Genomic DNA, 16,849 nt, shown 5'->3' on the forward strand with positions numbered 1-16,849 from the left:
TTGATTCAATTTGTCTTCATTTGGGAGGATAAATAAAATTTTTTAAAAAATGTCGTTTTTTTTATACTTGGTAACAATGATTCCTCATTGTAGCTTTTACTAAAAGTTTATAAAAATAGGAAGTTTTTGGGGGGGATTTTTAAATAAAAATCTTCCGAAAACTTCTTAAAGGGGCTTTTATTTAAAAATCATGTGTGGATTAAACATGTGGGCATGCATTCTGGTACCTAAAATTTTAGAAATTAAGCACTTCACCTAAACATTAACGAACGTTAAGTAAGGCCCTCCTTTCTCCCCATCAATTGCATAACTTCGTACCTAGATTATGCGGAGGAGGTAATATATCTAAGTTATTCCTTTCGGAGATCTACTTTGCTGTTAGTCATACTCTACTGGGTACTACAGGGTTAACTAAAGACAGGGAAGTGAAAACAAGTATATGCGCGTACCCAGCGAGGGGCAGGGGGGGGGGGGAAGCTGCCCCCCCCCCTAGAAGAAAAATCGCAAATTTCTATAAGGAAAACAATATTTTTTCAAGCAAATAATTTTAAAAACTAATACAGAGCTGTTACAGTTTCCTTGAAATATTGGTTTCATTCACCTTTTCCATGCTCAAATATACCTACAACTTGAACAACCATGGCTTGTCCCCCACCCCTCCCCTAGTTTTAATCCTGGGTACGTCCTTGAAAACAAGTGGTGCATAATGCAGGGAAACTTTTTATGTGTATACATAGGGAGCTACCGAATACATAGAGCAAGGCCGACCTAAGTTACCAAAACAAAAACCCTATCTTTCATGACGATGACAATGGAAAAGAAACATTATTCAAAATGAGTGAACTGGTTGGTACTTAGGAACTTGCTATAAAGGTTGAAGGAAATTTAATTACAGTTATTAAATACCATCACATAAACTTACGCAGAGCATAACGTCCGTTTAACCTTGCAGCTGCCTACCTCTTTAGGCTGATTTAAGTATACCAGGACTAGCCGCGGTGATAACTTTTACGGAGTCACCCGCAATGCAGAAATTGTGCGAAAAATCCACAGAGGAAAAATCATTCGCATTGACCGGGATTCGAACCCGGATCACTCAATTTCCGGCCTAGTACTTAAGCCAGTTAAGCTACCGAGGCGTCCTTCTCCTCGGTGGAAATTTGTGGACTATACCGGACAAGGTGTTATGGACTGCTGAGCATATATTGCGACTAGCAGTCCAAGTCGTGCGCATGGCACCACAGCCGGAGAGCAAAGCCCAAACTTTGAACACTGAGAGGTGTTCGCTCTTGACTTATTTATGTACACCGGGACTAGCCGCGGTGATAACTTTTACGGAGTCACCCGCAATGCACAAATTGTGCGAAAAATCCACAGAGAAAAAAATCATTCGCCTTGACCGGGATTCGAACCCGGATCCCTCGATCCCTAGTGCTTTAGCCAGTTACTATGTCGATAAAGTAAGGCCGTTCAAGATTTCCAACCTAAGGCTGCCGTAACAAGTGGTTTTTTCAGTAGCGTAGGAGAAGGTGAAATATGGAACACCTAGGTAATAAAAACCAATGGCATTTAATTCAGGGTAGCTCTTCGTGGATTTAGATGATGGGCTACTGGATAGGTCGATCCCAGTCGTCAAAATTTAATACCGTTCCTTTCATGACGATCTTAACGAAACAGATCCCATTGGTGAATTGTAATGGAGTGGAATTAATGACTGAAGACATTACTGCGAGAGCTGAACTTAATTCTTCATCAGTTACGTTTAACGAGAAGAGAAATTGACGCATTTGTTTCTTTCCTTCAATCTTGGCTCAACTATGGCTACACCGAGCAGATTTACCTATCTACATTGGCAGATTAGGATGATCTAAGGAGCATGAGAATGAAATCGCAGTATATGGAAAGAGTTAGTATTTTCTGGGTCACTTTTTTATGGAGGACTACCGGATATTTAGCGCAAGTATGACACCTTCCGTCAGATTTGAAACCCTACCTTTCACGATAGTCGCATTGAAAAAATTCCATTGATCAATCCGAGAGAAGCCATTACTCGATCAACAACGTAAGGAGACATTGCTGCCATGGCCTAACCGTACGTTATGTCCGTTAAGGCACGCTGTTGGTGATATCTTAGTATATGAAAACAATTAGTATTTTTTGTGGGTCGCTTTTTTATGGATGTAACTGGAGAACTACCCAATATTTAGCGCAAATATTTTTTTATTTAAATATTTTATTATTAAAAAACAGGCGATATGGTCTTTACATTGAATGTTAAACGTATAATCTGTAGCTTTAAAAAATATAAACTATAAAAAAACTACGAAAAGCAGAATACAAAGATTGAGGACAAGATAGAATGGTCGGAAGGATATTGATAGATCCAGCGATTGGTTGGTAAAACAAATGGTGTTGAAAAAGGTAGGATGTCTGAAACAAAGTGATCTCTAGGAGAGAGAAAGACGAAATTTAGGTTGGTGTAGTAGGTGGTCATTGGTGGGAATGTGGAGTGAAAAGAATGGGAGAATTTCTGAGGGTCAATACTTTCAGGCATTGTGAATGAAAGAAAGGTCATAAATACTCCTACGAGTGGATAGAGGGGCCAATGACAGGGTAAACATTATTACGAGCGAGCGAGAAGAATTACGGAGGTGAGGAGCGCCGGACAACTGAAATTAAATTAGCAGGGCGTTCAAGTATGACGCCAGTCGTCAAATTTGAAATCCTACCTTACATTTAAGTCTCAATGAAAAAATTTCATTGATGAATCTGAGTGAAGCCGATTAAGAACGTAAGGACATTGCTGCCAGGGCTGAACCGTACCTTACGTCGGTTAAGTTACGTCATTACGTTCAACAATGTGAACGGGCCTTTTAAACCCCATCCCACACTTCCCTCCCTTCACTTTTCGTCCCTCAACCCCTTACTCCTCCCAAACTCCCCCTTCCCCAGTCTCCCCCTACCTTCCCCCACCCCTGCGAACCCTTCCCCTCCCCTCCCCACCCCCTCCACGACCCCAACCTCCTCCCTCTCCACCCCTCCCCCCATTCTCGCGTGGCCACCTTCCTTCGGCTGCCAGTCCAGTGATCGCAGCCCTCTATTGTGCTTGTGTTCCTTCTTCCGTCTTCTCTGCTGTTGCTGCTGCTGCCACCCCTACTCCTACCTCACTCATCCCCCAGAGGAATCCCTTACCTGGTCTCTCCTCCTCCTCCTCCGAAGAGAGTTTGCGGGAGGAGGAGTTGTGGAGAAGAGGAGAAAAAAAAAGAAGGTAGGATAGAGTGGGGAGGAAAAAGAGTGCCGACTGTGAGGAGGCCGCCTTCCCTTTACTCCGACGGTGAGTTCGCTGCCGAGACTTATCCCACCGCTCCTCTGCGACGCCCTTCTCTCTACTCTTCGGGTTACGCCGGCACCGCCAAGGCAGGCCGCCGCGACCGCTTCTTGCACCACCACCGCCACGAGGAGGAGGTCTTTTCCCCCAATCGTCTTCGCCGCAGGAAGCCCTCTTTTTCTTCAACCCCGCTCGGTGTCTTCGCCGCTGCCGCCGCGGCAGACCTCCATCGGGATCTTCGCTATCTCTTCCCCATTCCCGCGCGCCCGGAGAGCCTCGGGAAGGGAGGGAGAACATGCCGCAGCCTTTGGTGAGTGTGATCGCGGTGTCAAATTTTGGGGATCGGAGACTATAACATCTAACTATCCAGAAATATGCAGGTGTGTCTCGGGGCTGCATAGAGGAGGCCCAATTCCATCCCATTAAAATTTGATTTCTTTTGCCACTTCGTTTGCATTTCAATCGGTTTCCAAAAATTTCGCGACGCGATGATGAGTCCAATGCGATCCACTTGTTTTTTCCAACATTTTGCGGGGCAATGTTTGTAATTGCGAGGAATAGTATTTAGCTATTATGAATTTGATAGTTCACATCACCATGTAAATAAATTTTGGTGAAATCCCTAATTATGCCAGATTTCTCCGTGAAACTCGGATCAATGTGTCCTTCAGCAACGCGAGTGGGGACTTTTGTGAACCCATTTAAATGCGTGGTGAGTGACAATAAATTTAGAGGCCGATTTGAGGAACCTTTTTTTAAATATTCATGGTCTCGGGACTGAGGAAGTTAAAATATCCCAAGAGTATTTGACCGTTTCGATGAAATCCTTCTCCATCGTCATCAGGGACGATGATGGGTAAGGAAAAGGATTTCATCGAAACGTCGGCATCGATGGAGATTGAGGAGATTACCCGGATGAAATCCCGAGAGGAATTTTATGCCACCAAAGTGAGGTTCTTCATAATCGGCACTGTACCTCATCACCAATCAATTAAAACCATCCCTCTGTATTTGACCGTTTTGACGCAACGAGCACGGCTCGTCGCCTCTGAAAGACAAACATGATGATGTGATCCATCAAATTAATTACTATTCAATGATCATCCTCGCAATTACGAACATTATACCGCAAAATATTGGGAATTAAGTGAATCTCATTGCACTCATCACCGCGCCGCGGACATTTTTGAAAACCGATTAAATAGGACCGAAGTGGCAACAGAAATCAGCTTTCTATGGGATGGAATTGGACCTCCTCTATGCAGTCCCTTTGGGAGGGATGGATAATTGCGGAGCCTCCAGCGCCAGTGGACGTTTGTCTTCCAGTGGGTACGAGCCGCGCTCGTTGCGTCAAAACGGTCGAATACAGTGAGGGTGCTTTATTTGATTGGTGATGAGGTACAGTGTTGATTAAGTAGGACTTCACTTTTTCACGGCGAATGGTGGCATTAAATTCTTCTCGGGATATCATTCGGGTAATCTCTTCAATATCCATCGCTGCCGACATTTCGATAAAATTCATTTCCATCGTCATCGGCCCCGAGAAGTATTTATAGTTACAGTGTTGATGATTTTCACTATGTATTTTTTATATTTTGGTTGCGTCAAAACATTATAGTACCACGGAGAGTTTGGATCAGGTTGTCCGTGAGAAGCAGTGTCGACAAACATCCTTTTTGATCAATTTTTAATTATTTGTCGTAGCGGATTGTAGCTGTAATAAGTTTTTATGTAAGTACTTAGTGAGGTTGTCGAGATCAGACTGTCATTGCGTGAATTTCGATTATTTTCATGAGTTATTGCGTTTTGTTTCGTAAACACGGTAGTATACGCAACAGAAATAGGAAAAAAATATATTTCGATCACGTTGTATGGATTGGTCGGTGCTAGGAAATCTTCATTATATTCACGTTTTTTTGGATGTGAAATCAAAATTATTTTCGGAAGTTTTTTTTTGACTTTTGTAAGCGGGGCAGTGCTCATTATTATCGAAAATTGGATTATGTTTATGCATTGCGATGTTACGAGAATATAGCATCATGTTGTCAGCGCAGGAAATATTAATTGTTTTCATGTTTCGTTGGGGCTCTGCCACATCAAAGCCATAACATATTTCGAGGATATTTCATCGGGTTGTCGTTGAAGCGTTGATTTTATGTATGATTTTTTCACGTTTTTCTGCGTCAAAAAAAAGTTGCACGGATTTTTTATCGGATTGTCAGTGCAGGACAGGGTAGAGTGTTGTTTTTTAGGTGTTTTTCAGGATTCAAAATGTTGTAATATTACGAGGATTTTATATTGTCTTGCCGTTGAATTCTTTATTGATTTTGGTGTTTCCGTTCGGGAAGAGTTCCATGGCTAGGTACTCTACAGGAAGTAGTTTTTGCTTTTTGTTTAGCAAGATATTAGCGAGATTGTTAAAACGGGTTGTCGTTGCGATGTAATATTCACTCCTTTCGAATAGTTGATATTAAGCTCAGGGTAAATTTCTGCGACCATAATTTGCGACGTCAATATGTTATTATTGATTGGATAGAAATATTATTTTCTCGATGACAAAAGTGCCGATTATTTCTGATTCTGCGTCCTTTCCACAATCCGGGTTTTTGTTCGTCCTTTTGTTTTCATTCCTGTTGTTGTTTTTTGGTTAATGATGCAATAAAGTATCTAGTCATTAACTTAATTGGTGACATTCTTGATTTTTTGTCCTAAATTATAAATGTCTATGTGACATTTCACTATCTGCAAAGTTATTTCACAACGATTTTTCCTCCCGTATCTACTCTGTCTCTACTTGCAATGATAAATCTCGAATGTCGAAATTTTCTTGAGATGTCGGGGTAAACTGAGATAGTATCGTGTTTTGAGGATGAAATATATAAAATTGACTTAATATATTGTAATCCTGACCGCTGTCTCACGACCATTACGTATGCTGTTCGAATTGACGGCAATGGAGCACGATTAACTATTGAATAGGATGACGTATATTCGAGGCGGTACTGATAACAATACTGACCCGACAATGCAGAATACTGTTCTGCTGTCAACGATGACGAGGGTTTGCTATTTCTACCATAGTGAGTAGATAGTTCAGCTCTGCAAAATAATTAATATTTTTACTGTTTTTCATAATTACGACGCTTTATAACATTGTATTTTATTGTTAAGTGCGTTTTAAAGCTGATGACATATACAAAACTATTAATTTATATGGATTTAGTGATATATATTCGGAATCTATTTACTAGTATTTTTTTTTAATTTATGGGCATCAAGATTATGAGTATATATAAACAAAATGTGAATTTTTAGGCCTTTCATTCATTGGGGACTCAAAATTATTGCATAAATATCTATGACGACCTATTATTCGGATATCAGCTTTTTGGCCATGTATCTATTTTTTGATTTCTGGTCTAAATTGTATTTAAAATAATTAAAAAGTGGAGCTCACAATGTTGAAATTAAGTTGAACAGTGGTGTTTTCAACAACTCTAGAGGTCTGGAGAATTTTCTAGAGTTCTTTCGTGGTCACTGCACTTTAAAGGAAACTATTTTTCTTTTGTCCGCCCAATAAAAGATTGATTTATTTGCTAAATAGGGCGCGTTTTAATCGATTTTCAAAAATGTCCGCAGCGCGGTGATAAATGCAGGGTGATCCATTTATTTTTAATATTTGCAACGGAATTCTTCCACTCGCGAGGAATAACATTGGAAAGCTATGCTTTTGATGAATTATGAATTTACGGTTATATATTTGGAAAAACCCTTTTGAACGTTTTTGTTGACTTGTGTAAGCGGGGCAGTGCTCATTATTCATGAAAATTATGGTGTTCAATTGCATCTATGCATTGTGATTTCACGAGATTTCATCAGAATATCAATGCGGTACATACTCATTATTTACATGTTACTTAGGGGATCTGCCTCGTCAAATTTATAATATTTTTCGATGAAATTTCATTTCTAAGACGATCAATAGAGAAAGCGTTGTGGGATCCAACATTTGTTGCTTATTTCTCCGAGAAATTCGGATCGCTCTACCCGTAAGCGACCCGATTGGCAACTGCCATAAACCCATTTTAACGCGCGATGGTGGAGAACACATCTGGAGGCTGATTGAAGAATCCTCTATTATAATATAAGTGATTTTGGATTTGGACATTGGAGGATACAGGTTACGCCTTCTCCGTAAGCACGTTATCAATCTCGAAGGGGATCGGGTTGGTATGGTGGCTAGAGTGCTGGCTTCCCACCCCGTGGGCTCGGTTTCAAATCCCGACGGAGGCAGAGAATTTTCAGAGACTGCCCGATCCCTGCTTGAGTGTTGTGTGGAGTACATTTCAAGCGCAACACTCCGTCCGTCGGATGGGACGGTAAGCCGTGGTCCCCTCGTCGCCTTTCGTTTTCGTAGGCTAATGCCGACGCCAGGTTTCTCTCCATCTTCCTTCCTTACCCTTCCCTCATGGCGCAAATGTACTCAGCCGTCGGTCTCCTCCTAAGAATACCATACTTCAATCTCGAATACCTTGATCGAAACTTCTTTAAGATGTAGTTCTCTCCATGGTTATCCGGTTAGCTACGTCAGAGTTTTTAAAAAATATGACGTGTCGTGGCCAATGGTGGCCACTTCTTCAGATCAGGTAAAAGTGCCGACAGACGGAACTCGAAATCTCCGTCGACTGAACGAACGCCGCAGGGCTCTCAAAAATTAAACTATATAAACAATCATCTGTGGCAGAACATGCGTTTACTAATGCCGGGCATCAGATTATGATTGATAAATCAAAAGTCCTAGCCAAAGAAAAGCATTATTTCATTTAAATTCTTAAAAGCATTTAAGCATTAGTTTATTATTTCGTATCATCCGAAAGGCTATTGAAATTGAAAAAGAAGGCGAGAAATTCATTGAGATGATGGGCATAGACTAAATACCACTTGGAAAAGACTCTGAAAAAGCAATCAGTTAAATTACAGCTAAAATTACAATTACTTGTTGTAAGATTGTCCAGTCAAGTACCACATGGCAACTTTGAAATATTGCGGTAATAATGTGGAATGATTGAGTCATGAAAATTGCTTAATGAAATTTCTCTTGCGATAAACACAGTTATAACTGGTTCAAAACTCATGGTGTTTCATATTTTCTACCCATAATAATTAGGCTTCAACATAAGAGTGGCTGAGACTACACGAGCAAATTACAGTACTTTGGGGCTCAAAGTTATCTGTCTTCCTAGGTAAATCAGTGACATCGGCAACTAGTCGTCGATTACGAGCAAGTTACGATTACATCTAAAATAACGATTCCACTTTCACCATATGGAGTAAATTACAAATAAAAATTACATTTCTTGAATAAGCACTCGCTACAAGTAAACATTACTGCAAATGCAATCTTTGCAGGTAATCCGATTACCTGTTCTCGATTACTTACCAACACTTAATATAAGTAATTGTTATATTGGAGGATACGGGTTACGCCTTCTCCATAAACACGTTCTCAGCCTCCCCGATCGAAACTTCTCCATGAATTATTGCTAGACGTGGTGTAACGCCCTTCTCTGTGGCATAGCTGGAAACGAGTGGTACACTTGGTACGAGTGATATACTTGGGACTGTGTGTTGTGAATGCAATATTTTGACGGTTCCCGAGTCGTTCCCTTCGCTTCTCTCTCTCTGTCTCCTCCCCCGTCGTTTGGCGAGTGGACCTCCCCTCGTTAGGGAGAGCATTTCAAGGCGCGCGTGCCAGCCCAATCTCCCCCTTCTTCCCTCTCGCGCGCGCGCTTTTATTTCCGCCAGCTCGTGTTTTCGTTTATTCTCGACCCACGCGGTAATTCGTCTCTTTCGCTGCCCTCACCCCCTCCGACCGGGGGGAAACATCGCCTGCCTCTTTATGCCTTAAGAGGGCGCATCACTGGCGCTCCACCGGTCTTTTTAACGCGAAGAATTATGCCTTATCCTGTCGAACTGTTGTAAATTCTTTATTTCCCCTTCTTAATTAAACCGTACATCACACAGGGTTAGACGGGGGCGATCTGTTCCGCCTATGGGCCTCCGCAACGCTCGCGTCTATCGTGATGCGTACATGAAAGGTGTAGTAAAAAAAGACAATGAAAAAGACTTGTAAACAATGACCTGTATCTCAAATGAGAAATTTTATCCTTGTATTTCCGCTGATGTAATTATTTTATACTTGAGATTGTTCCAGATGGGTGTAACTTCAAACTATTTACCCTAAAAACCTCAAGGAAATAATATAAGTTTTAAACAAGTAATTCGTCACGAAAAAAGTCAAAATACGAGCAGTTATAAGAGTGTGATGCATTCTTTTAAATTTGTTTTGTTTTCTTTCCATTGAGTACTTAAGGTACTACCGTGAATGTCACCCAGAAACTTAGTGAAAAATATTCTTACACCCATGCAATGGTCGTAAAGAATTAACTGAGGAATTGAAAAGGAGAATATAAGGCTCGAAATTTGAGCGAAGCATTTTAATACCTAAGGTAATTTCTCTCTTCATGACCACTTTTTCCCAAAGTTTTGAAGCTCTTTAAGTTTGGGTCGTTAAATAAAATGAATATTTTATGTTTTAAGTTTCGCAAAATATATTTTTCTTATGAGATGTGGGGTTTTAGAGATCTCAAGTAGGATTTAGACAGTCATAAGCTCAAGTTTTGAATTAACTTCATTGTCTGAATTTTTAAGCCTCATAATTTTGTCAAACCTCGCATTTCATAGGATAAAAATGCATTTTTCGTAACTTATACCGAAAAAAATATTTTATTTGGAGACCCAAACTCAAGATTAACTATCTCTTGGGTTGATAAGTGTTCATAAAAGTAACAATTAAACTATCAAAAAGTTCCGTTCCCCCGTGATCATTTAATATCTTTTCTTCATTTTTTGCATTTCTGTGATTTATTTAGTGCATGATTATAAGACTGAGCGTGTGGTATGGATGGCGCACAGTTTCCCTCTGCACGCAGTACCCGCCTGTCACTTGTATCATGATTTTTCTGTGCAATCGGAGGTTAAAAAACATCCCTCGTAGATTACATACAGGATTTTGTGGAATGACGCGCAAATTCACAAATGCTACGGAATCAGGTTCACTTGAATACACACCGAGTGGTTACACCTATTAAGGTGCTTATCTTGATTCGGTAGAGCATTATAATCACTTAAGCTCTAACCAAAATTAGGAGGAGGGTGTCAAGCGTTTCAAAACGCCCGAAATGTCTGAGAATTGTATGCCTCCTGCTAATGAATCCCGCCTGAATCCCCAAAAATATTTCTCTCCGCGTGAAAATTCCATCCCCAATGTCAACAATAGCGTTTGTAAACCCATTTAAATGCGCGGTGGGTGACAACACATTTAATTGGCCGACTTGAGGATTCTCTTTTATAATATTCATGATCCTAACCCTGGATTACTAAACCTTCATAATTTTTACGTCGCATCTAATTAAAATTCCAAAATTTTGGAAAATGGATTTTACAATAAAAAATACGTATGTAATGTCATTTTAAATATTTTTCACGAGCACTTTACATCAAACATTTGTGATGAATAAAATTAAAAAGAATTATTAAAAAATATTTTCAATGAAAGACGCATAAAGTAATTAAATTATACATTAAAAGACTTTAAGTTAATTGGTTTTAAGCACAAAAATAACCTCAGTGTAAGGTTAAAAAAATAGCGTCGTCAAAACGACGGAGGGTTAGTTACCACGTGACTCTGAGCCAAGTTTATTGGTCTAGGGCTAATGCGAAAGGTGTGAACGGTTTAATGCCTTCGTTAGTTTTGCGTGCCCCATTAGATCACACTGCTGGGCATTCGCGTAATGGAAACAAGCAGGGGCTGGCAAATGAATGTTTGCTCTTCGCAGAGAACTTGGGCCTTGTAGGGGTGAGAATGGGTTGGGGGCGGGGAGTGAGGGGAGGAGGGGAAGTGGAGGTGCGGGTGTACTGCTATTGGTCTTGAAGGACTGACAATAACACCATTGCCAGTCTTGAAAGTGGCGGCTTCGAAAGGAGAGGGTCCGACTCCCTAACCTTCTTTTCTCTCATGCCTTCCGTGGTTCGCTGCGGCAATTACTTCTTGCGTCGTAGTCAGCCTTTCCCTCTGCGGCCGACTGCCGTATGTCCGATGGAAAGCAGAGATTTCCTACTGAGCAGCGAGCCGCTATCCACTGGCGGCTCATGGCTGGAGGCATTTTATTGTTTTGACCTGCACGGATTCACTGTGGTGTACGCAAAAGACTTTATATAGGATACTCCGGTGATAAAGGAGGTAAAAGAGAAGGATAACGTCGCTATGAAAAGCCAAGCTGATAGGAGAGAGGAATGGAGAGCTGCGTCAAACCAACCTTAGGATTGTAGACTGATGTTGATGATGACCCCTGTGTGCCCCGTAAAAGTTTGGTTTCTATTGCCAAACAAAGAGCTTTTAATCGGTTAAAAAAATACCCCAAGCATGGATGAAGAGCAATCCATTTATTATTAATATCTGAAACAGAGTTTTTGTCCTCACGAGGAATATCATTGATATGTTATGATTTAGATCTGTATCCACGAATATATACAGGATTATAATAAAATAATAATAAGGTTTCAGTAACAGGTACATAGGAAGATAGTAGGGATAGGTAGATAGGGTGGCAGTGGCGTAGCCAGGGGGGGGTCCGGAGGGTCCGGACCCCCCCGAAATATAAAAACACAATTTATTTCCTTCATAATAGAAAACAAAATATTGAAAAATCATGAATTTATGAAACATTAAAAAAAAATGAAGTTTTTTCGATTATGAAAAGCGTTAAAATTAGTTAAAAACTTATTACTTAGTACGTAGTTTTTCAAACATTTTCCCTTTTGGACCCCCTCCGAACAAAATTCCTGGCTACGCCACTGTAGGGTGGAATAGTTTTTTCAGAGGCTGCCCGATCCCCGCTGGAGTGCCTTGAGGAGGGTACTTCAAGTGCAACACTCCGTCCGCAGCATAGTTTTGCAATGAGCAGGTCCCGCTGTTAATGCGAAATCAAATCATTTAATTATCGCCATCAAGTCTCTTGCTATCGCTAAGGAATGAATACGTTAATATGGACCCGGAGAAAAGTTATTTTTTCCTGAAGAATCCGGCAGAAAATTCAGCGAATTATCGCGCCCATCATAATTAAACAAGGTGACCGAACAAAAGAATTTTATCGCTCTACCCTCAAACGCTGGATAATATGAAACGTATAGTAATTTTCCTCTATTTTATTCGATTCGTACACGAGGTTTTCCACGGTATATGGTCATTTTAAAGGGTACAGACTAGTGAAGCTCGTGCACTTAAAATTTGTGGATTAAAGCCATGAAAACTTTTTCGTATTCCTAGCAATTTTCTCCTTAAACACATTGGTGACTTAACTTTGTATGAGTATCCTTGTCTTCCTAAACATTTAGTAGTAATTTATGTGAGCTTGTCCATGCTTTAACCTTGACATTTTGATGTATCCGATTTTAATCTGTTGCTTAAGATGTTTATCGTTTTGCTGGAAGTATTGATACATATCAGTTAACTCATTCGTCAGGAAATCATTGGCATATCTCTCCACGATATTGAAATTTCACGCTTGTGAAACAATCAGATAAGTGGTGAGATTACTTTACAATCTACGGCGAACCAAACTCTTTGTTTGCCTACGTGTTTCATTTCCTTATAATTCCTATTTTGAACCTTGACTAGATACTGCATTCAACCAGCGTCTTTTCCTCGTTTCGTTTATAGACTTGCACGATGCAGGTTGACATTATAATACCACGCAGAATTTTCATGTTTGGAATCCAATAACTATGGTGGAATGTCAAAGTAAATAAAATGTAGCAAAGACATATTGTGATAGTTGGAGAATAATGTTTACTGTATTTAAAGGAATTGTTTTGTAATTGATGTCTATTTCTATTTTAATCTTCAAGGATTCATTAGATGAGGATAAATCACACGAGTTAAAAAATTTGCCGATTATTTAGCTGGTTTTCGCTAGTAAAGGTTGAATATTAAATGAGAAATTTAATGATTCGTGATTTTTTTTAGAAAGCCTCTATCTTAATGACGGAAGAGAACGTGAGAAAATCAAGAGGGCAGAAATTGGAGCTTCAACCGGAATTAACTTCGTTTGTCTCATCATACGGTCAAATATGCTCGAAATCAGATATTTATCCTTGATTGAGATACGTATGAAAATATAATGAGAGAGATCTAAGAGCGAAATAGGAAATCTATTTTCTTCTTGGTGTACATGATGGTCCTAATTCCGCGGTTCTCTGGGATACCCGATCCCTCTGTGTTAAAGAGGACTTCGATCTACATCTACATAATACCCCGCAAGCCGCCTAAAAGGCGTGTGGTAGGGGGCGTTAGGACACCAGCCGATCACACATAAAAAAAGGAAAGGAGATTACGACTAGCATTTATTAAAGTCTTTTATGTTTCGGAGAAAAAACGAATTCCCATATTCATCCGTTAGGAAAAACATCTATCTTAATTTATCGCTTCTGTCGAACCTGGAAATATAATGTGGGGTTCTAATATTATGTACTCCGAGTCACTCTTAAAGATATCCACACTCCATTGTCCAAGCAATCTAAGCCTAGCGCGCAGTCTCCGAGTCTCCAGCGGCTTCCAGCCTAATTAGCTTCAATCGAGTGGAATCATTCGAATTCCTACATGTTATCGAATCAGAAAAGCAAGGGCACTGCACATAGGGGGCTCAATTCCATCCTATCGAAGTTCGATTTCTGTTTCCACTTCGTCCGCATTTCAATCGGTTTCCAAAAATGTACACGGCGCGGTGATGAGTGCAATGCGATCCACTTCATTCCAATATTTTGCAGTGCAATGTTTGTAATTGCGAGAAATGGTATTGAGATTTTATGAATATGATAGATCGTATCATCATGCATATACATTTCTGTTAAATCCGCTAACTATACCATATTTCCCCATGAGACTCTGATCCAAGGAGGTTGTAAATATCTGAAGGGGTCCACCACTGGTTTCGAGCGTGGAGCGAAGTGTGGCCGGAATGGGGGTGCTTGGGTAGAACAAGCCACGCCCACTTTGACCAAAACATTGACAATCCCATAAGGGTCAATGCTTGCTATTTGGTGAAATTTTGGTCATAACTCGTTAATACATCAAAATAACCTATGGTACGCACAATGTAAACCTTTTTTTCTCACTTCATCGGTATAAGCTTCGCGAAGTTATGACTCGGGCATCTTCTCCCAGGGAAAAATTATTATCAATAACCATGGATACGCTCTACAACCGGCTCAGGTGAAAATAAAACTTTATGAGAGTAAACTAGTCATTTACCTGCACTTATACTGGTATTTAATTATATTATAGCCTGCAAAAATCTAACAATTACAGTAATAAAGTATATTTTCAAGGATATCACCACTAGTAAAGTGGCTAACAGGCACATTTAGAGTTTTTATGTACATTAATAAATGTATCGCGAATGATGGGAAAAATGCGATGACAATCAAAGGCGAAATACTAATATACTACTAATAATATAATACTAATGATTATGGTAGCATTTTTATCTTAATGAAGTTTATTTTCAGAACAAAAATTAGCCAACTCAAAATATCAGTCGGAGACTTAAGTCAAAAAATTGTCAAACCAAGATGGCGGAACTTTGACCACGCTAAAAACTCGGAAACAGCGTCTCCAGATATTTACAACCTCCTTGCTCAGATCACTTTGTCCGTCAGCGACGCGAGTGGCGACATTTGCAATGACCGCCGTGAATTGGACTCTCGAGAGCAGTTGGACATTTTAAAAATTATTGAAAGTCAGGACAGTACTCTGATAAATGAATTTCTTTACCCATCCTTTTCTCCTATTCTGGCGTCCGTTTTAAAATTCATCTTTTCCTTCGTTAGGTAGCTAGGTAACAATAAAGATAAATAGATAATAATTTACGCCTGAAGATGATGATAATTCATCGAAACCCGGGTTGCGTTATGTGAAAAAGCAGCGGTATAAGTAATAGTGTAATAAGTTTTCCTGGATATACACAATTACTTATACCACTTATTTTTTTATTATCAGAGCACGACCCGGGTTTCAATGAATTATCAGCATCTTCAGGCGCAAATGAAGCAAAGTAAAGCAAGAGTTAGTGAATTTTATTCATAAATCCATTTTAATGCGCGTTGGGCGACTACACATTTAGAGGACGACTCGAGGATCTTTTTTCGTAATAATCGTTCAGAGAAGCAAGCTCGCAAATGAACGATCTCAAGCTTATGTTTCAAGTTCTCTTTTATCCTCTTGACACGAAGGTACGAGTACGGTCGAAGACATTGTTCACAGGTTGTAAAGCTCCAGTTATTAGCGTGTACACGGTAGCCGGGGGAAGTCCTCATTCAGCTCCCGACCATTCTTCCTTCTCTTCGGCCATCTCACGGCCGCCCTACTACTACCCCCTAGCCTCTCAGCCTTTTTGAGCCGGTTAAGAAATTGAATTCGGGAATATTTCATGATAAATTGCTCCCACAAATAGATTTAGGGGAACGGAAGGTGCAATAAATATCACGTGTCACGGTCTTCCCAATTGAGTGAGAGAGAGGGAGAGATAGAGAGAAATGAATTCGTAGCCGCGCCTTCTTGCTCCGCCGTTGGGAATGGAGAAACTGAAAATAAAGCGACCGATTAAACGGGCGACATTCGGGTGATGAAAGGGAAGGAAAAGGTGACTGTCATGATGAATACGTCTTGCGCCTCTTATTTGATTTGGCCCCACTTTGATGGCAAGATGGCCGCTTTGACTATTAATCATCCGAGCTAATGAGACTTTTCACCGAGGTTTTTCCGTGGATGAATCTAAAATTAAGAAGAGAAGTAGATCTATTTCCCTCAGGGGTTTGAGTGAGGTTTCATGAAATATATGCCCGTGTTCGTTTTTTATTTTGAAGTTGTCTTACACGGGGAGTCTAGCATTCGTCTGGGTTCGAGATTAAGAGAAAATAAATTTGACCTTGAGTTATCTCCTTCAATTCATTGCCGAAGTCTAATACATGTACTAACCATTTCCATAACCAACTAATTAATAAAATAAATATCATAATTAATTAAATAACTATTTCCATATCGTTTACTTTCCCAAATACATCCTTGGGGCGTACTAGCTAACCGGAACCTACCTACATACGATCGTAGCGCTCGTGCACCGATGCGGCCGCCTGCGAATTTTAAACCAAAACAAATCGCTTAAGCCTGAATCACACGATAATTTTTTACATGCCTTCCGAGGGACTGCTCCAGCGATCGCTAAAAAGATGGAGGAAAAAAAATGTACGTTTCACGCGATTATTTTCCGCGGTGGCTGGTATGGAAATACCATCCCTTTTTCTATCACTCGGCAGGTCCCTTTTTCCGCCGCTGAAACCATCGCTGGCACCCCGGGGATTACATAGAGGAGGCCCAATTCCATCGCATAGAAGGCTGATTTC

The 16,849-nt window shown here is 40.3% G+C and overlaps 1 protein-coding gene across 1 annotated transcript in view; it reads left to right on the top strand.

Moving 5' to 3' along the window:
• The first annotated feature begins 3,094 nt into the window (after nt 1-3,094).
• Nucleotides 3,095-16,849, top strand: part of LOC124164915 (palmitoleoyl-protein carboxylesterase NOTUM) — a 108,128-nt gene continuing 94,373 nt past the window's right edge. The window contains exon 1 of the mRNA XM_046542145.1: nt 3,095-3,638. Within this exon, the coding sequence (XP_046398101.1) occupies nt 3,624-3,638 (15 nt within the window). The 5' untranslated portion in view covers nt 3,095-3,623. The remainder of the gene's footprint in view (nt 3,639-16,849) is intronic.

Source organism: Ischnura elegans, chromosome 9 (assembly GCF_921293095.1).
Source record: "Ischnura elegans chromosome 9, ioIscEleg1.1, whole genome shotgun sequence".
NCBI classification, from domain to species: Eukaryota; Metazoa; Arthropoda; class Insecta; order Odonata; family Coenagrionidae; genus Ischnura; species Ischnura elegans.